The sequence below is a fragment of the Protopterus annectens genome, chromosome 13.part0 (genome assembly GCF_019279795.1).
Source record: "Protopterus annectens isolate FY-2018-M chromosome 13.part0, PAN1.0, whole genome shotgun sequence".
NCBI lineage: Eukaryota > Metazoa > Chordata > Ceratodontiformes > Protopteridae > Protopterus > Protopterus annectens.
This window is the reverse complement of record NC_056747.1, coordinates 1,129,002,154-1,129,024,328: the sequence shown is the minus strand read 5'-3', so window position 1 is coordinate 1,129,024,328 and position 22,175 is coordinate 1,129,002,154. Positions and strand designations below refer to the sequence as shown.

The following is a 22,175-nucleotide window of genomic DNA, read 5'->3' as shown; positions in this document are numbered from 1 at the left end:
TTTCAAAAGAAGCACTATTTACCTCTCCACATGTACTGTTTCTGTATCTTCAGTGCAAGAACAGCAGTGACACTGTTTATCACACTGTTTATCTTACTGTGAGAGTCAGCTGGTGCCCAAGGTGAATACCAAAGCAGGTGTGTTCATCTGCATACCAGACTCCCAGGTCATTCAGTGGAGGTGGGGAGAGTCAGGCAAAAGTCATCCAAGAATATTGGTTATCCTTTCCCTGGGACGCATGGCTGTTACTTTTAAAAAGCAATCGGTCCACATGTGACTTCCATTTTGGACTATCCTGTTTACATGCAACCCCCCCCCCCATTTCTGTGCTTCATAGCATTTTGATATATCATAGGAATGATGGAGATGAACCTGGATTAATACACTCTTGAATTTACTAATCTCAGATTTCCAATCAAGCACAACATCTGCATTGTGCCTTCTTTTCCAGTTCCAGTTCTCAGAATTATTAATAATTAAAATTTCTAATAACCAGCAGTCAAATTTATACATACAAGCAACTTTATTTTATCACAGCTGGACCTTTCGCCTCTACTTAGTACAAAAAAATCTTGCATAAAACATATACATTAACTAACTGTAGACATCATTTTATCATAAAAATGTAGTTCAGTATTTAAAACTAAAATTTTACTGTCAGTAAATACAACATGATAAATAATCTTCTTGTATTCATATTGGCTGGTACTTGTAGCAGTAAATAAACAAAACATGACATATATAATAGTCTAATCAAACCAGAGTCTAGTTAGAGCCTCTGTTTGCTTGGGTGGATGTTCTTCGTCTCCCATTGCTGCAGTCCTGACATAAGGGTATTCCGCTGCCCACCATCGGCCCAAATACCAAAGGGCTAGAACCGGCGTCGGTCATCGGCGCTCGAGACTGACATCAGTACGTGCCAGTACAAATGCGCATGACCGACGCCATAACCTCAGTCTTTCTTGCCGCATGGTCCCTAAGCAGAAGCAGCATTTGCAAGTGCCGTTCGGCGTTCTGGAATTGTCGGTTTGCGAGTTTCAGACCGGAGACCAAGTTGGGCTAAGTACCCCTTTGGGGACATTTTTGTCTTTTTCTTGCCTCAGTATTGACGGATGTCAGAAAAAGTTAATAACTGTATTTCTTGTGGGAAACAGATTCCTCATAGGGATTACCATTCACTCTGCATTCCTTGTTTAGGGCCTGAGCACGACGTTGTTGGGTGTCGCTTTTGTGCTACTTTTAACAAACGTACTATTAAACGTCGGTTAGACTGTGCTAGGCTAGTGTTTGGTAAACGTTGTAATTGTAACATGCGGTTGGATTCTCCGATGACTGGTTCTTCTAAGAAACGCAAAGAAAAGTCTTTGTGGTCCAAACAGGATCAGGCGGCCACTCTGGATGCCGGTTCTGTAGTACCACTGGCTACTTCAGCGGCTCCTTCTGAAAGTTTACCTGAGTCTCAAGGGGAGCCTTTGTTACTGCAGGAAGTGGCTTCTCCTGTGTTAGGCCAGGCTGAGGGTGCTTCTCTGATGTCAGTGGTTCCCTCCCCTCATAGGGTAGTTAGGCCTCCTCCTTCTCACAGCAAAGCCCTTTCTAAGTCTAAGTCTGCCCCTGTTGGTGCGTGTCCCCAGGGTCCAGCTCCTAGGAAGCACATGTTAAAGATGGCTGAAGATTTGATTACTTTAATTAGGGGTTCTATGCCCCTCCCTGCGAAGAGGCCCAGGGTAGAGCCAGAGTTGGAGGGTTTGGTTCAGTCTTCCAATGAGTCAGATTCCTCTGTAGAAGAACTTCAGGATTTCCCTCCCTGTTCTGATTCGGAGGCTGAGGACTCTACTCCCTCTGCATCCCCTCCAGAAGATTTTTCTTTCTCTGAGACTTTGCATTCCATGAGGGAACACTTCAAATGGGAGGGCCAGGATTATTCTGATTCCCGTAAAAGACTGAGATAATTCTTGTTTTTGCCTCAGCATAGGCCCTTGGCTACTCCCCCTGTACTGGATGTTGTTCAGGATGTGTTTTCTGAGGCTGCCCTTAACCCAGATTCTCTGCCTCCTGCCCCGGTTAAACCAGACAGATACTACAGGGTTCCGGAAGCTCACAAGTACTTATATAAGAGTCCTAGGGCTGATCCAGAAACTATTACTCAAGGCCCCAAAGGGGTTAGGGCTTCTGTGGTTAAGAATCCAGTTCCTCTGGACAAGGATGCTAGGGCCCTGGATAGGTGGGGTAAAAAACTGTATACCTCTTCTACTTTGGCTATGAGAGCTTTAAATTGTCAGTTTCATATGCTTCGGTATCAAAATTATTTGCTGGGCCAATTGAAATGTAAAGTAGATGCTTTAGCTGAAGGCATTGAATGTAAGGAGCTTCAGGATTTAGTGCATGCTTCAGACCGAGTTGGTAAGCATTCTTTGCAGTGTGGTTTTGATGCTTTACAGGCTTCTTCCAGGGTGGCTGCTACTAGTTCAGTCATTCGTAGGCATGCTTGGCTTAAAGATCAGACCTTGTCAGAGCATGTTAAGGCTCGAATTATGGATGCTCCTCTACAATCTGATGTTCTTTTTGGTCCTCCAGTAGAGTCAGTTTTGAAAAAAATGGAGGAAAAAGCTAAGTCTATGCAGACAGTTAAGGATTTTTTACAGGTTCAGCCCCCTAAGTTCAGTAGGAATTGGCCTGCTAAGGGTTGGTCTTTCCCCTCTTCGGATTATCAGTCTAGGGGCAGGTTGAGGCGAGGTAGGGGTAGGGCTTCCTCTCAGGGCCCTGTTACTTCTAGGTCTTTGAGTTCTTCTACTCCTGCTGGGGAGGGCAGGGGTCAGTCCTTTCGGAAACAGACCCAATGACCCGTGTCTTCAGCTGCCGGACTCTGCCTTGCTGGCAGCCCCTCTGGGAGGAAAACTGAGATTTTTCAAAAGGAATTGGCATTTGGTTACCCAAGACAAATGGGTATTGGACATAATAAATCGAGGCTACAAATTTTATTTTCACACATTCCCTCCTTTCAAAGGTATGCCGGATGTGCCTCGTCAGCAAAAACTGGAAGCGCAGACTCAAATTTCTTCTCTGCTTCAGTTGGAAGCAATACAGGAAGTACCTTCTGCAGAAAGAGGCACGGGTTTTATTCCCGTCTTTTCTTAGTGCCAAAGAAAGGAAATACTTGGAGACCAATTCTGGATTTGTCCATTCTAAATACCTTTCTGGAAATTCCAAAATTCAAGATGTTAACACTGCAACAGCTGTTACCTATGCTGGGCAAAGATCACTGGATGGTGACTCTGGATCTCAAAGAGGCCTATCTTCACATTCCTATCAGGCCCAGTTGCAGGAAATTCCTGAGGTTTCGGAATGGGAATTTGCATTATCAGTTCTCTGCATTGCCCTTTGGCTTGTCTACTGCCCAGGGTATTCACGAAAGTCCTGGCTCCAGTAATAGCTTTTCTCAGGCTAGCAGGAATTCAAATTTATCCTTATCTGGACGACTGTTTGATTCTGGCTCAAGGCAAGCACGAACTTCTTCAACATCTGCAGTATGTAATGACAGTTTTCAGATGCCTAGGGTATTCTGTGAACGAAATAAAGTCCAGTCTAGTACCCTCACAAGAGATGTGTTTTCTGGGTGTGAAACTGAATACAGCTGCTCAGATGGCATTTCTTACCCCGGACAAACAAAGGAATCTTCACCTATACTTCCAACAGCTATCAGTAATGTCCAGGCTGACTGCAAGGACAGTCGCCTTGGGGTTCATGGCATCTTGCATTCTAGTACTTCCCAATGCCAAACTGCATATGAGGAAGCTACAATGGTATCTCAAGAACGTTTGGACTCAACACTGCCACGATTTGGACACTGTCATTCGGATCCTACCTTGCATTCAGAGAGAATTTCTGTGGTGGGCTCAGGAATGTCACCTAAACAAGGGGCTCTCTGTGACCCAACCAGAGGCAAGTCAGATATTAACAACAGACGCCTCGGAGTCAGCCTGGGGAGCTCATTTCAGAGGAAAATGGATTCAGGACCTTTGGGCCCCAGAGCTACTTCACTTGCATATCAACATGAAAGAGATGCTGGCAGTTCGATTTGCCTTGGAGGGATTCAAAAGCCTACTTCAACCAGGACTGGTGTTGATTCGAACAGACAACACGACGGTCATGTGGTACATCAACAAGCAAGGGGGAACTCATTCTTACCCTCTTTGCAGACAAGCAATGCTGTTGTGGGAAACTGCTTTGAATCTGCACATCACTCTTCGAGCACAGTTTCTGCCAGGAGCACAAAATTCTTTAGCAGATGTTCTGAGCAGACAGATTGTGGATCCTCACAAATGGAAATTGGACCCTCAGGTATTTCTTCAGTTGACAATGGCTTGGGGAACTCCGGACATAGATCTGTTTGCTTCTCCTCTGAATTTCCAACTGCCACTGTTTTGCACAAGGCTATTTCATCCGAAAGCCTGGAAAATAGATGCACTATCCTTCAGTTGGAGCAACCTTCACGTGTATGCTTTTCCTCCTTTGCCTCTTCTTCCACAGGTGCTGTTGAAAGTCAGGAGGGACAAGCCTTGCAAGATCCTTATAGCACCGGATTGGCCTCGTCAGCATTGGTACCCTCTGTTGAGGAGCTTGATTCATGTACCACCTTGGCCATTGCCACAGATTCCTCATTTATTGTCTCAGGAGAACAATCATTTTCTCAATGTCAGGGTGCACTCCCTGCGCCTGACAGCCTGGCATTCTGTTTTAGAGAAGGAGGACCTTCAGCTCCCTCAACAAGTTTTGGATGTTATTTTGGAAGCCAGGCGTCCTAGTACTCGAAAAGTTTATGCTGGTAAATGGAAGAGATTTTTTCTTTGGAGTTCAGCTAAAGGCTTTGATGTCAAATTGCCTAATTTGAGTTGTACATTGCAATATTTGACTGTTTTATTGGACAAGGGTTTGTCCTTCTCTTCTGTAAAAGTGCATGCTGCAGCTATTTCTGCTCACTATGATTGTGACCCTCCTTTATTTTCACATCCATTGGTTAAACAGTTTCTTAGAGGGGCAAAGAATATCAGACCCCCACGGAGAGCTCCTACTCCTACCTGGGATCTTCATTTTGTTTTGGAAAAGCTGACTCTGCCTCCTTTTGAACCTGCAGCTACAGCTGAATTGCAGTTCTTGTCTTGGAAGACTGCTTTTTTGTTGGCTATTACTTCTGCTAGAAGGGTATCTGAATTACAGGCCCTCATGGCAGTGGAACCTTTTCTGATTTTTCACAATGACAGGGTTTCCTTACGTACTAATCCTACTTTTCTGCCTAAAGTGATTTCTAATGTGGCATTGAACCAGTCTATACATTTGCCTACTTTTTATGCTAACCCCCAAAATGACGGGGAAAAAGTTTTGCATTCTTTGGATGTACATAGGCAGTTGAGGTATTATTTGAGCAGAACCAAAGACTTCAGGAGTTCTCAACAATTATTTGTTTCTTTTGCTTTGACTTCACGAGGGAAAGCTGTCTCAAACAAACTATTTCCAAGTGGATTAGCCATTGTATTGCTTTTGTTACTCTCATCATGGTGAGGATGTTCCAGTTGTGATCAGGCCTCATTCTACTAGGGCTACGGCCACTTCTACTTCTTTTTGAGAGGGGTAGCTACTAAAGACATTCTAGAAGCAGCTACTTGGAGTTCTGTACATACCTTTACAAAGCATTATCATTTACCTCTTTATTCTAGGTCTAGGGCTGGGTTTGCCACTGCAATCTTACAGGGCATGTCAGCAGCTCCTACTGCTATTTAGTTGACCAGCCTCCCTTTTTTCCATTGCTCTGGGATTCTACCCTTATGTCAGGACTGCAGCAATGGGAGACGAAGAACATAGTACAGTTTTGTACCTACCATAAATGTAGATGTTCGAGGATCTCCATTGCTGCAGTCCAATTTTCCCTCCCTCCTTCCCCCTTTTTCTTTTTAGGTTGAGGTTTGGGTGGTGTTTTTTTTTTTTGCATTCTGACGTCTGAGGCAAGAAAGACTGAGGTTATGGCGTTGGTCACGCGCATTTGTACTGGCACGTACTGATGTCAGTCTCGAGCGCCGATGACCGACGCCGATTCTAGCCCTTTGGTATTCGGGCCGATGGTGGGCAGCGGAATACCCTTATGTCAGGACTGCAGCAATGGAGATCCTCGAACATCTACATTTATGGTAGGTACAAAACTGTACTTTTTACTTATGGCACAGAAGGAAAGCCTGCCTCCAGGGGGTTAACCACAGAATGCACCTCTGCTTTCCAAATCACTGATACACCTCTGTGGCATCTAACTGATTGGTCCATTTACAACCAGAACTCATTTCTGCCTGGTACATAGCTGTGAGCTCAGACTTTGCCCCTTCCTAATTTTTGGGCTACCTGAACGGAAATAAAACTTGTGTGGGTAGGAAGAAGGAGGTGGGGGGGGGGCAGAAATGGTACAGAGGATCAAGTGCATTTTTGACTTTTGGCAGTCCCTGAGTTTGCCAGAAATATATCAGCACTGGTTTATCTGTTAATCTAAACAGAGTTTTCCCTTTATCTTGACATATTATAACATTTATACTTTTATAGGTGATCATTGGAACATTTCTGTTTTAAGCAAGGATAAATGCCATTACAGGTTAAAAAAAACAGTACAGATTTATATACAAGACTGCACTGAGTGGTCTGCAAGCTGAGGTGGCCAGATTCTTGCAAGCAAATTTTAATCAATTCCCTTTGCTTCCCTTCTTTTCATGCTTTAATTCAAAAAGAAAGCTCAATGGTCAGCAAGGAGAATCTTCGTCATGCCACAAATGTTTTATCAGGACCAGCACAGATCTCTGTGTTTTTTTGCAGCTTGTGGAAGTAATGTATTTGCGGTCAAATTTTAATTTAAGAGGCAACAGTTTGAGTATTACCCAATAACTATGACAGGTTAATACAGGCATTTGAGCAATCTGAGTATAACTTTCTGTTAAATAAAGAAAATGGCATTTTCTCTGTCAAACATTAATTATCAGAAGCTATTTCTTTAAAAAGTTCAGCAATGTTACCTTTTTAACCTTTTTAATGAAAAAAATAGTTTGAAGAACATCCTGTTTATGTTTACAGGATCAGTTAGCTACACGTAAAAGCCCAGCTTGCCTCAGTATACTGCAGAGTTTACGAAGGGGTAGGGGAAATAATAATTGGTTAGGAGGAATCTGTTGCTTATTTGTTAGAGAAAGGAAGATGCATGTGAAAAAGGTCAAGTCATCCTCCTCTTCTATCAGAACACCTGTTTCTACAGGTAACAGCTTTCAGCTCAATGTATGAGAATACATTAACTGAATGATAATTCATTTGTCTCTTTCTACCATATTCTGTGACAACCCAGATTCCAAAGTGCAAACACAAAGCCTTCCTAGTATAACTGTAATGGTTGTGTTTATGAAACAAAGTACTAGAGTCAGCCTGCATTGTTCTGATTCTGATGATGCTAAAGCTGGTCCACAGCTGCTTTCATTTCATCCCCCATCACTGCGCTCAGGCCTATACATCACAGTCATAGAATGTCACAAATCTGCAAAGAAATTGTGGGAACACTGTAATTGTCTTTACACAAATGTACATGACCACACACACGCACACACACACACAGATATGCACACACACACACACACACACACACACACACACACACACACACACACACACACACACACACACACACACACACACACACAAATATTTTGAATTGTTTTGTCTCAAGGCTTGGGGTAGAGTCACATGACCAACCCATGCACTTGGTAAGTAAATGAAAAATAACCCCCCTTCAAGTTCAGTTAGTTGGAGAAAATGTGCTTCTTTGTGACCGTCTTTGTTATTTAGTAAATTTTAAAGAAACAAATGAGAGAAAAAAGGCACATCTGTATTACCAGTTTAAAGTTGGCTGCCCTCAGTACCAATCTGCTTGCATGTATAAGCTTGGATAATCATGCCCATCCTTCCTTTCACTAAGCACATCTGAGCTTAAAGAAGACCTACCCTCTTCATCCTTCTCAGGTAACCCCTCCTCATGGCCCTCAAATGACAAATTCACCCTCCCCCCACACTGGGATATTTTATCAGTAACTGTATTTGGGAGGAGAGAGATGGTTACAGTTTGGCTATAACTTACAGCTAGAGCTTTATGAAACAGCGTAAAGAATGAATTTGAGGTGGCAGCAGATCTTGGAAGACAGCAGGTGAGTATAACTTTATCAGTGGGGTAGAGATGGGGAGTGGGATAATTTCACCCCGGAGCCTGCTAACTTTTACTTCCATCTCTACCAAAAAGACATCACCAGAGCAATCAAACTACTAGACCTGTTACTTGAGTAGACAGTTTGCTTCTGAAGTATTTTTTCTCAGTTGCATTTTCTTAATAGTCTCACACTCAACAAAATCATTCAGTTAGTGGGGCAAGCACAGGATCAAAGTTTATTCTACATGCTATATACTTTCCCAGGCACTTTGCAACAACAGCACCTGTACTCATTAAAGGTGACAACCGCACAGACCTAAGGTTAACAATAAAAAACAGAACTATAAAATTACTCATAGTGACTTGAAAGCTTTTGAATAAGTATACATACATAGTATACATGCTAGCACTTTTTGTGGTGTATGGTTCTTTGCGTGCTATAAAGTTTTTTTAACAGTGTAATTGGGATTATAAATAGGTGCTACTGCTTTTCTTTCACCCTTTTCTTCAGGCTCAAGAAACGTAGGCAATACAATGAAAATAGCCTGGTAAATTTTTCTTTTATGCTCTTTAATGAGAGTCTCATTCTTGCATGAGGAATGACTGGATTAAGAACCTTAGATTGATTTATTAATGTGTTTAAGAGTAAAAAAATAAACAAATGAAAATATTAAGTATTGAGGTTTTTCCTAGCAAATACATGTATACTCTGTAGCTGGTCATCATGTTTCCATGGAAACAGTGATAAAGAGTAACTGGTTGCCTGATTCTCAGAGTTGTTGGACATGTTATAACTAAAGAAATCCCAATCCCTCTGAGCTACACGCTCTAGGGACCTAAACCTTGTCACCACAATAAATAGGACATGCTGGAGGGATATATTCCTGTCCCAGAGACTTCCCATACTCTGGAACAGGCTACACATCTATATCAGGCAAAGTTCTTCATTAGCACTCTTCAAGAGAAATCTTGATGAATGGATGGAAATAGGAAATACACCCCGAGGATCACTTTTCTGTCTCTGTGCGACAGTGGCACAGGAAAATAACTTTCTTGGGTGGCGTAAGCCAGGGAACCTTGTTGGCTAGGCTTATGTAGGCCCTTGGGCCGATAGCCTAGTACCAACCTATGAACATACAGGAACATTAATGTATGCTTGCTCAGGGCCGTAAATTTACCCATAGGGAATAGACCTGACAGCTGTTTCCACAAACTGCAAATATCATTACAGATAGCACATAGGTCTACTATCTAAATATTAGATGATACAATATGTTTAAAGGGGCAGTTTCTCAGGAACTTTAAAATATACATTTTTATTGGTTACATTTATTGTTTTTTACCTTATGTTTCACTTTGTACTGCTACTCCAGTGAAAGATGTCATGGATTATGTGAAGATGATTCTAAATGCAGACTTTCTCAGAATCAGCTGATCTGCAGCTGATGTCATCAGAATGTTAACATTTGCTATATGATACTGTCAGAAGTTGAAAGACAGGAAAGAACTTTAGTAAACAGCTGTTGGTTGATTTTTAAAATATGACATCAAAATTAGAAATGGAACAGTTGTGAGAGTTAAGCTACTGTATAAAAGAGTCTGCTGTAGACATTTGAAGCCAGTTGTTGTCAGTTAACAGCCAGTTACAGTTGTCAATTGTTCACAGCTGTATTGTACAGTGGATACCCAAAAGGACTCACCAAGAACTGTAAGCCTGCCTTTGGTCTGTTGTAATAATTTAGTTTAGATCAAAGACAGTGTTCTTTAGTCTGATAAGAAAGTTATAACTAATCAGAGTTTTTCTAAATGTTAGATTTCTATCCTTCAGTATTGATTTTATTTTCCCAGTGATTGAGTTCTGTTTGTTTATTGGACATTACTGTCTTACAGTTTTAATCATTTTGCTCAGTATTAAATACTTTATTAACTTACATTGTTGCTGGTCAATTAGTATTTTCTTTAGTGATTTGAGAGTGCTTATACCTGCTTTGATAACTTCCTGGTCCACGCTGACAGCCTGGCTGCTTTAGGTCATTTGCTACTGTTTTAATATCTAATTTTCATAATTGAGCACCCCTTTAAAAGTGTATGTAGGCACCCTGGTTGGTGGTAGCATGTTACCGTATTATTTTGGGGAAGGGGCACAGCTGACAATCAGTGTCAGGCTTTCCCAGAAGTGTTTGGATGTGTGAGATTTAATTTATTTACATGTGAGTATATCAGAGGTCTTAAACTGGGACACACTGCTCTGAAGTGTTTAATAAGGAGTTATATTTGGGGTGGAGTGGACAGAAGTATACATTCCAGTCCCTGGTTAAAGAATGTGTTCCTGTTGTGCTCCTAGGGGAAATTGTGAATTATTACTCTTGTGTAAATGATGGCCTCACGCTGGCATTAGTAGTCAGGAGTGAAGCTCCTTAGTTACTGACTCAGGATAGTAAGGGACATCACATTATTATTAGCAGTCCGGTGGCATATTATCCAGACATCACATTATTTGGTGGCAGCAGTGTGGGATTTTTAAATTGGACTTCAGTAGCCTGTGGGTAAGGTATGCACTCTCTACAGCCACAAAGTAAACATACAGAATCTCAGTTCACCACAGTTTTATATGCAGTTAGTTAGTCAGAGATAGCCGGCAAAGATGTCAGCAGAAGACTATAGTAAGATGATAAAGAACCAGTTGGCCAAGTAGTGTAAAGTCAGAGGACTGCTGCTTGCCAACCTGACTAAGAAAACAATGAGTTCAGCCTTAGTTGCAGCTTTAGCTCAGACCAGCCGTTTAGAGGATATCCAGTTTGGTATTGGGGATGTGCAGCCTGCCGAGACAGGACAGTCCACATTTTCTTCAGAGGACCCAAGAATATATCTGCAGTTAGAGAGCCTAGAGGCTGAGGAGAGAATGTGATGTCTGGAGGCTGAGGAGAAGCAGCGTCAATATGAACTAGAGGCCAAACGTCTTGAACTCGAATAAGCAGAGAGAGTGCACCTGGAAGCCCAATGGCTGGAGGCTGAGGTGAAACAACATAAAATATGAACTAGAAGCCAAATTTTTGGAGACTGAGATATTTAGAAGCCAAGGAAAATGAGAGACAGGGACAGCATGAAGTGGAGCTTCTTACCCTTCAAGAGGGTTATGGAGGTAATGGGGAAGGGAATAACCAGACCCCCGAAGCTGTAAAGGTCAGTAAGCTTTTTCCTCAGTACAGGGATGGTGATGACTTTTATAGTTTTATTTATATATTGGAGACGGTACATAGACAGTATGATGTTGATACTGAGTTCTGGGTTCCGATCCTGACTCCCTTACTCCATAGCAAAGCTGTTCAGGCCATGTTAAAATTGTCTGATGTAGATTGTTTGAATTATGATGAAGTTAAGCACTTTGTTCGTGATTGTTTTAAACTAACATCTGAAGCTTATATAAAAACATTTCATGAGCATAGCCAGAAGGCAATTGAAAGTGTACATGATTATATTGCTGACTTAAGTACTTACTTCCACAGATGGGTGAGTGGGTGTCAGGTCACCAGTTCTGAGGGACTGGCAGACCTTTTTGTGAGCGAACAGGCCCTCAGTACTTTGCCTGATGACATGAGAATCTGGTTAGCAGACAAAGAGAGTAACTCTACAGAGGAGTTGGGGAGAAAAGGAGATCTCTACTTAGCAAGCACAGCACCAATGCATATGAAAGGGATACCCAGTGCTGCACATGGACATAAAGGAACCCATGTGGGCAGTCTAAACCACTCAAACAGAGTACACAAGTAACAGGGTAAACTACCAGTCCATGTACTATACACGGTTAGGGATTAGATGTTTCAAACGTAACCAGAGGGGCCACATAGCAGTCAAATGTCCATTGAGGCAAGATGAGAAACAAAGGGTGAGGGAGCCAGCAAGTGGGGATGACAAAATGGCAGTTTTAAGTTGTTTAGAAATAACAGGGGTGCCAAACTATCAGCAACATTTCTATCCTATCTTAGTAGATGGTAAATAGGTTACTGTTAAGAGAGAGACAGCTTCTGATATAACCATTGTGAGGCCTGCAGTGGTTACAGAAGAGCAGTACATGCTTGGACAGTCTACTTCAGTCAGAGCTTTGGGAGGGACCCCATTCCAGATAACTTTGGTTAGGGTTCATCTTGACTTGGACCGTGGAAGAGGAAGCATGCAGGCAGGTGTGTTTGAGGATATTCCTGCAGATGTCCTGATAGGGAATGACTTTAATGATGCAGTACTTTGTGTGCATGCAGTGGTATGCAGTCAAGCTTGGAGACAGGCATATAGGTCCAGTAGCCTGGGGGAGACCCAGACAGATCTTATACCTGATACTGGGACTGCTGTGGTGGCTGTTTCAGAGAAGGAGCTATCCTGTAGCAGTAAGTCTGAAAGTGAGCCACATCTGCTGGGAGGTACTGATGTTCCCTTGTACAGGGTGACTTCAAGGATGGAGGGGAGTGATAGTACCCAGACTGACAGTGAGGTACAGCTGTTGGAAATTACTAGGCTTCCTGCAGAAGGGAAACTTGAGAAGGTCACAAATGTAGAGTTGAGACAGGCTCAACTTATGGACCCTACATTACAAAACTTGAAGGAGATGGCTAAGGAAGTACCTGAGGCTCAAGGATGAGGGGAGTCTGTATACGGGAAAGAAGGTTTGTTGTATAAAGAGCAGACTCCTAAGGGAGGGCTGGAAGGTGAGGTAGTACGTCAGTTGGTAGAGCCTAGAGCCCACCGTCTGCCACTTCTAGTTATAGTCCCTAATATTCCTTGTGCAGCTGATAGTGAGGCAGAGAATGAAGGAGGTTTGCTGTATAAAGAGTGGACTCCTAAGGTAGGGATGGAAGGTGAGGTAGTATGGCAGTTGGTAGAGCCCAGGGCCTACCATTTGCCACTTGTAACTATAGTTCCTAATATTCCTTTTGCAGGTGATATTGATGTAGAAAAGGTGGCAAATGGTTTGCTAGAAATTTTCAGCAGGGTAGATGTTCCAAGGGAGATGCTGACTGACCAATATGCCAACTTCATGTCAGACCTGCTGACTTGTTTGTGTAAGCGTTATGAGTTGACACATTTAGAGACCACCCCCTACCATCCCCAGATTAACGGCCTTGTAGAGAGGTTAAAATCTACATTAAAGACTATGCTACAGGCATTTGCAGACCAGTTTAAAAGGGTAAAATTAACCATTAAACCTAGTAAGTGTCAGGTGGGTATGGCAAAGGTCACTTACTTAGGACACAGAGTGGGGAGTGGTAAGATTAGGTCAGAACCTGTCAAAGTGGAAACTATTCAAGTGTGGCCAGTTCCTGTTGCTAAAAAGCAAGTGAGAGCATTTCTAGGGACAGTGGGGTACTATGGAAAATTTGTGCCCTGTTGTGGTGCAGTGGTTGCACTCCTTAGTTATATTGATCAATGGCTTTTGGCTTTTCCTGGCTAGGGGTTGCTAATAATTGGCAGTGGATTTTTACAGTTTTACGGTGCTGAGGTGCCAGCCCCATGCCCAACCTTCAAGGTAGGCACACCCATTCATGCACAGACCTACCTGCATGTCTTTAAAGTCACTCGACCATGGGGAGGACGTGCAGACTCCACACAGAAGGTGCTCCAACTGAGAAATGAACAGGAGAAACTCTTGCTGTGAGGCGACAACCCTAACCACTGCAACACTGCAGCCATTTCACTCCTTAGTTATATAACTAGGTAAATAAACTGCTTAAGTTAGTGTTGACCACAGATTGTGAACAGGCATTCCAAAATCTTAAAGAGATTTTGGGAGGACCCCCTGTGTTGCTCAGCCCAGATTACAGTGAAGAGTTTGTTGTACAAGTGGATGCTTCGGATTGTGGGGTGGGGGCTGTACTCAGCCAAGCTTCTCCAGAAGGAGAGGGACACAGCAGTGGGGTTATTATTGCCAATGCAAATGGACTACCCAGAAGAGGAGTGGGTCAATATTCCCAGATAGACCCATTTTTCTCAAGCATTGTTTTTCAAGGGTCATTTGAAAAACGTGCTTGAGTCATGGGGGGATGTGAAGAAGATTCTAAATGCAGGCAGTCTCAGAATTAGCTGCTGTGTAGATGATGTCATCAGAATCTTGACAGTTGCAATGTGTTACTGTCAGAGGCTGAAAGACAGGAAGGAACTTTAGTACACAGCTGTTGGTTGATTTTCAAAGTATGAAATTAAAATTTGAACTGGAACAGTTGTGACAGTTAAGCTAGTCTATAAAAGAGCCTGCTGAAGACAGTTGAAGTCAGTTATTGCCATTAAACAGCCAGTTACAGTTGTCAGTTGTTCACAGTTGTACTGTGCACTGGATACCCAATAGGACTCAATAAGAACTGTAAGCCTGCATTTGCTCTGTTGTAATAATTTGGTTTAGATCAGGGACAGATAGGAAAATTATAACTAATCAGTTAGAGTTTTTTCTAAATGTTGGATTTCTATCCTTCAGTATTGATTACATGTTCCTGGTGATTGAGTTCTGTTTTTTAATTGGAAATTATTGTTTTATATTTTTAATCATTTTGCATAGTATTAAATATTTTTATTAACTTACATTGTTGCTGGTCAGTCAGTGTCTTCTTTAGTGATTTGAGAGTGCTTATACATGCTTTGATAACTTCCCGGGCCACTCCAAAAGCCTGGCTGCTTTAGGTCATTTGCTACTATTTGTTTTAATACCTAATTTCCACAGTTGGACATCCCTTTAAAGGGGCATGTAGGCTCTCTGATTGGTGGCAATGTGTTACCGTATTATTCCGGGGAAGGGGCACAGTTGGAAATCTGTCAGGCTTTCCCAGAAGTGTTTGGATGTGTGAGATTTAATTTAAGTGTGAGTGTATCAGAGGTCTTAAACTGGGACTCTGGTCTGAAGTGTGTAATAAGGAGTTATATTTCAGGTGGACAGAAGTATACAGTCCAGTTCCAGTTTATAGAGCATGTTCCTGTTGTGCTCTTATGGGGAACTGTGAAATATTACTACTGTTTAAGTGATGGTCTCACATTAGAGTTAGTAGTGAGGACTGAAGCTCTTTATTTACTGACCCAGGATAGTAAGGGACGTCACATTATTATTGGCAGTCTGGTGGGATATTATTTGGATGTCACAGTTTACATAACCCATTTAGTACTACTCAACAATGCAAACTGATATACCATAAAATGAATATGCCATGTGTGTACAGAAGAGGTCAGCTTGCGTAATATAGCTACCTCTGGGAGAGCTAAAATTTAAAACACATGGTTCAGCACATCAGTATTACTCTGTTCTTATCTATGCAGGGCTCTCATAGTGCATTTATGAAGCGTATCATATTCACTTCTCAAGCTGACAAAAGGAACTGTAATAACTTTCACGTAAAATGAATGTTCAGCTGAACAGGAAAGATAAACGGAAAGGTACTTATTCTGCATATACCCCATATACATGGCAAAGACTACTTAAACTCCCCCCTTATTTTGGAAAGGGAAGTTGCACCTTACTCATTTGGTATTAACTAATTGTTGTCAGAATTCACTCTTAAAAATCAGCGACAGTGCATCAGGTTTGAATATCTCATGTTCGAGATCGATGCCATTACATTACCTGACCCAGGTTTACAAAAGAATAAGCTCAAATATACTTTTACTCCTGTCAAGGAACATTTACCAGACACAATGCTTTGTAAAGGCAAAGATACTCAAAGGTCATGTGCAAAAGTATTTTGTGCATTTTACTTGCTTGCTAGCCCAGATGCATGTTTATGTAAGCTTTGTGCTTACTAATGCAAATCGTGCATTTATACTACTCTACAAATTAATGCAAACATAAAGCCAACATGTCTAAAGTGCCTGTTCTTTGCACAGGCTCTATATCCTTCTTGGCATGCGTCTTTGTGAGCATCACATTTAGGTGCAATGAGGTGGCATCACTGGGTGGTACAGGTTCCTAAACAAAGTACAGTGGGAATCTGAGTCAAAGTTTATCTTTTTTTAATGATACTGATTTAGAATGGCAAGTAAAGCAATGGGTTACCCTTACAATAACCTGATGCTGAAGTGAGGCAAGTACTGAATGCTAAAAGTCCTTTTTGTTGTGATGTTGCTGGGTAGGGAACATCATCCATCACCCTGCTTCTCAGATGGTTATTACTTTTAGAAATGGAGTATTTCAGGAGGATGTTACCAAAATACACTTTTAATTTAACTTGCATTTAACACCTTACAGATGCCTCTGCTACAGCAGTCCATGATCTGGCTGTCATCGATGTGCATTTCATTTGCTTCACACATTGACCACCTCAAGTGTTTTTATTTACTTTTATTTATCTATCAATCTATTTACAAATAAACATTTAAAATATATTACCACACTTTCCACAAAGCTTTATTTTACAATTAATTTAACTTCCACTTTATTTACTTATTTTATATAATTATTTATTTATTTAACAAACAAATGTTTAAAGTGCACACATTCCATCTAACTTTCTTTTACAATTATTTTCATTTCCAGTTATAATTCTGATGTTAAACTTGCAAGTAGTTATGAAAAACAATGAATGTTATGGAATGTTTTCTGATGCATTACTGCAGACAACTGAAAATAAGATGTTATGATTCATCCACCATTCAAACTCCAGGAAGCATCACTGCACCAATTTAAAGAGAGCCAAATGGCTACCAGTTGCATCCAAAACTATTTGCAGAATACCCTAATCTACAGACTCTTAAACTCTGGTTCTGTCCACCAATAATGAACACGCTGCCAATTAAAGACACATTTACTCAGAAATAACAACTCATTGCAGCTGGTAAGACCCCTTCCCAAAAGTCTTTACAAAATTTGCCCCTGCCCGCTGGAACAAATTACCAGACAACATAAAAAAACAGCAAGAATCTATAGTGTTTTAAGAAAAAGATAAAAAACACCGATGTAGAGGAATACATCAGCAAAATGCTTCAGGAATGCCAGCTAACATACTTTAATACATAATGTCTTCCTGACTCAATGTGTGTTAGACCTAAACATATCAAATATCATTCAGATTAGTCTTCCTGGTCATCAGGTGCTAAAAATGACTATGCTTTTGTATACAACTGTTGTGTACAAAAGGAAAGCCTAACACGCTTGCATATAGTTTTCATTATAAAGCTATGAGACTTTACTACATGAGTATGCAGACATTTAGTTTCTGTTATTGGACTTACTATTGTGTTAGCATAGACTATGAGTCCTTATTATACGGTATACATTACACAATGTTTAGGATACAATAATCTGTTCAGGGAAGCTCTGCTTCTGTTATACAACCAGACTAGAGCGGACTTAGCATGCAAGCCTATGCTTTGCATTGCTCTATTTATTTCCAAAATAATGTTCAGTTTATTAATTGTTTTGATCTACACGTATGTTACCCAAACATTGCACTGTTGTCAAATTGCTTTGTTGCTGTATATGTAAGTTCATGCTGTGCTTCTCTAGTCCATATGGTCCAGGTCATGACTGAAAATGATCTCCAGACCAGTGTGCCTACCTGGTCAACAAAAATAAATAAAAATAAATGTTTTAATTGTACAGTATGATCATCTTTTCTGTATAATTTCCCCCCACAATGATGTCACTGTAGACATCAAAAATAACTTACATATACCAGTAAGGCATTACAAGTAATTAAACGCAAGTTACTTTTTTAATAGACCAGTTGCTTATTTACATTGTGGTTTTACTACCTCAATATCAGGTTTGTTAGTTATCAATGTAAAATGTTCCCCTTGCGAGACATAGTAGTCAACATGTTAGTTTAGGTAGTGAGGCATTGTCTTCCATGATGTTATAACAGGATTTTCCAGTTCCAAGAAAAAATTAGGGGGTATCCTTATCAAGAAAATAATTTGTAAAGTAACTCGGTGTTTGCATCAAGAACAGTGTAATTTGGTATTTCATATGGTAAGGAGGTTACACCCATGGAAAGTACAAGTAATACAATTTAACACTTTCTAAACTAAATATTATAAATCATTCACCTCATTAAAATGTGTAGATCTGGCAGATTTTGCAATGGTCATGTTGCTTTTTCATGACCTTTGATTTTTTAAAATGCTTACAGAGGACACTTCAAAGGTGTCATGGTACAAGAACAAACTTTGTCATCAGAAGACAGATAAGGCAGAGACAAGATACTGACTTCAAATGATCTTCCTACTTGAAGATGAAAAGGGGGCATGAAATCTTGCCATAATACAGTCAGAAAGTCAGGTATTGAATATGGGCTTTGACACTTTCTGGCATGCATCAATTAAACATTGCCAAGCGGCATTATGCTGTCAGTGTAGATCCCTGGATAGTGGAGTAATTATTGCTGCTGCTTCTAAGCTCTAAGATCTGTGGTTCAATCCTAAGCTTAGGATGCTGTTTGGGTGGAGTTTGCATGTTTTACCCATATATGAGTGGGATTTGTCTGGGTTCTGTGGTTTAAACTAGCCTTAGATTTATAATGTAAAGGATTTTCCTCTGTCCCTGGGATTTATAAAGGTTTGGTAGTGTAACCTTTCTGAGTGAATACAAAGCACATGCAATGTGATACAGGTGTTCTTGAATACAGAAAGTGTACACTAAGTGGTAACTTTTATGAATCCCAGGAATCTCCCATGCAAAGTAACTTACGGCTCAGTGAGATTACTGCATTAAGAAATTGAAATAAATAAATATTGCCTCCTCATCATCATGAGACAATTATGGTTTCCTTTTTGGCTAGGATTATGTCTGACAACTGCTTGCCACAACTGAGCACCCCAGATCAGCACCAAAACCATCCTTGCATAAGACACACATTTGTCTAGGTATCACCTCATATGTAACAGAGTTTCTTGAAAAGTATTCAGAGATGAGCAAGGTCTTGTACAATGGATATCTCTAGGAATTTAATAGATATTAGTAGATAATTAAGTGACCTCTGTGATCATTGATGGGTCAGCAAAACTGAAGGCAAACTAGCCAAAGCATGCAGGCACAGTATCAACTAAAAAAAAAAAAAAAAAAAAAAAATCCAGATGTAATTCTGCAACACAGAGAGCAGTATGTCAGTATTTACAAAATCAGCTGCATTTTTTAACCTTAATATTAAACTGGAGTTCAGATATCTAATGACTCTTGTCAGTTTTGTCTTGGCATAAAATCAGTGGACTACCTATCATTTTCCCCGTAACAAAAAGAAGCCTCAAACAAGAAAATATACACTCTGTGATGAATGTGGAAGACACCCAGAGGAGAAGGGCAACAGACAGATGAATATCGTTTAATCGGTGACTCAACATTGACAGTCGTTTCCCTGGAAATTCCATAAGTGTGCTGTTCTCACTTACACTTAGTGATAGAAAGTCTGAGCAAAAACACAACTGTAAAAAATAAATCTTAGCTACATAAGGCCATAGAAATGCATATCATCCCCTAAAGTTATTTCTGCATTTTTGTGTAGCTGTCTAAATTTATAGCATACTGACCAACCATTCATGGCTATACTGGGCAGGAGTGTCGTAAGAGATGAAAGCCAGTTATTGAACAGATCCACAGAGATTGCAATGAAGCAGGCAGCATATTTTTACAGGCAGGTTTGGCAAATGGTCCCTGCTCAACTGTATTTTTCTCTTATAGACAGTACAGAAGTCTGACAGCAGAGATGGAAATTGCAGACAAACGTGAGGCACATAAAAAGTGGAGTTAAAAGATACATTCGCTGCTGCTGGGAGGAGAATGGGGAGTGGTCTACGTAGCACGGCAGCAAAGTGCTTTAAAGCTGTCATTCCAATTTCCTCACAAAAGAGGATTTAACAAAATACAAAAGTAGAGCCGTTCCAGACACTGTGTGGGGTGTGCCATTTCCACATTCTATAAGGCTGTCATTAAGTACTTGGGGGGCAGGTGATGTTCTGTGCTGGGCAGGTGATGTTCTGTGCTAAATTAATCTTCGAATGCTTTCCCCAAGAGATCTCTTCAGGATAGATACCAGACAGAAACCAGTTGGAAAGGACAGACATTAGGACCCATAAAGGCTGCCCAATAGAAATGGCAATACCCTTCAAGCACCCGAAATTACCTTTTTTTTTTTTCTTCAAAAAAATGTTTCTGAAAGTAGATACAAAGGTAGATACAAGAGGAAGACTTAGTTTGTAGAACAGAAGAATCCTAGGCACCTCCAGATCTGGAAGAAAAGGAAAACAAAAGTGATTTAGAAACAGCATTACTCTGTTAATCGTTGGCAAGCTGATGAAGTATGGAAAGTAATGCGCGGAAAGGAGGGAAATACAAGCAGGATGTAGCATGCAATATCACAACTTTATGTGCAGCAAGAACAGAGTACAGAGCAAACAGCAGACAATTTCACATGTCTCTAAGTACCACCCAAGGCAGAGAGAAGTAAATAAAGGGCTGAAATGGATTTAAATTTTCTCAGCTGCCATTTTGGTCTTTTGTAGGAGTTGTCTAATGCATAACATCCTTGTGATCTTAATCATACATGAGTGCAAACATACACACCAAGACATGCACACACAAATAATGTGAAATACAATAGAAGATGGTATGGCCATCATTTTGTGGAAGGTGGGATATTTTTCTGTCATTTTTATGACTGGTACCTGTTAACAAATTTTAGACAGCAAAGTAGTACCATGCATCCCAAAACAACAACCCCACAGCACTATGTCACCCCCTCAATGGTAACCACTGAGCGTACTCCCTAACAAGGAACCCAGGACTGCAAGTGACAAACAGTTATGTTGCACAGTCAAAGGGCCAGCACATGGGCTGATGTCTACCTTATTCTGCATGTATTAGCACTCACTTTGCACTTGCAGGGGTGAGGTTCTGGTGTCCACATGAAAATACAATATGATATACTATTGCAGTATGCATGAGGAGAGAATTATACTCCATTTAATGAGCTTGTCAGCCAGGAATCACTAGGATATGTGATAACCACTGCAAAACGTGCTTTCTATTCTTTTCTTTTCACGGCAAACCACACATCTTATCTTCCTTTTAATGTTGGTCCTGTCAAATTAGCAACTCTCATAAGACTTATTAATCAAAGATCATTGCTCTGTGTCAGCTCATGTTACAGGATTCACGTGATGCACTTTTATAACTACATTTCAGGGATGAAAATTATTTAACATTTGTCAAGCAAGGAACTCAAACTGGCAAAAGTTACAGTGACAATGGAAATGGTAGTTAAAGGTGGTCATATGGTAAGAAATACACTGAAATATTAAGTATGGCATTTAAACAAGGGCAGTTCTTTCAGAGGCATAGTAAGCACATGAACCATTATTGCCTGGAATCTTTCGGTTCCATCCTGTAGATGTTAGCAATATGGAAGCACACTGTGTTTTTTTTTTTCATAAGGCCATAAAATTTCATGAAAAATGAAGGTGAAATTGCAATGTCAGTCTTGAATATAAGACAGAGAATATTACTCTACAATGATGTGGCTAAACAGATGAAATATAATTACAAACCCACTTACCTCTCAGCTCAACAATGTATTTCTTACAACACCTGACCTTTGCAGTTCTGACCACAGCAGTAACAATAAATGGCAGCACATAACAAGATTACCTTCTGGCACAAAGATAGGGAGTCTCCCTGTGCCTCTAATGACTCAAGCCAAATTACCTAGGAAGTTAGATGACCAATCTGATGGAGGGGATAGGTTTAAGTGGCTGTCAGCTATCTCACTTATTTTGAGGAGAGATGGGTTATCCTCATCTGTATTGCTTTCTGCTGGAGGCAAGTGAGAGATGTAGCACACTAGAGACTGTAAACTTGCATAAATGGGTTGACAGACATTTGTTTGCTGCATGAGTGCATGTGGACATGTGTACATGTATACAGCATGCCATTGTATGTCTGAACTCTCAAAAATTATGGGGGGGGGGGGCTAGTGGCTCCATTCCATGGGTCAGGCTGTAC

The 22,175-nt window shown here is 40.8% G+C and overlaps 1 protein-coding gene across 3 annotated transcripts in view; it reads right to left on the bottom strand.

The window, feature by feature from the left end:
* Nucleotides 1-15,165: 15,165 nt before the first annotated feature.
* Nucleotides 15,166-22,175, bottom strand: part of ADAM11 (ADAM metallopeptidase domain 11) — a 1,438,613-nt gene continuing 1,431,603 nt past the window's right edge. For 2 of the 3 annotated variants that reach the window (XM_044055102.1, XM_044055103.1), the window contains one exon: nt 15,166-20,403. In XM_044055102.1, coding sequence (XP_043911037.1) covers nt 20,105-20,403 — 299 coding nt within the window. In that variant the 3' untranslated portion in view covers nt 15,166-20,104. The remainder of the gene's footprint in view (nt 20,404-22,175) is intronic. The other variant, XM_044055105.1, reaches the window with a different exon arrangement.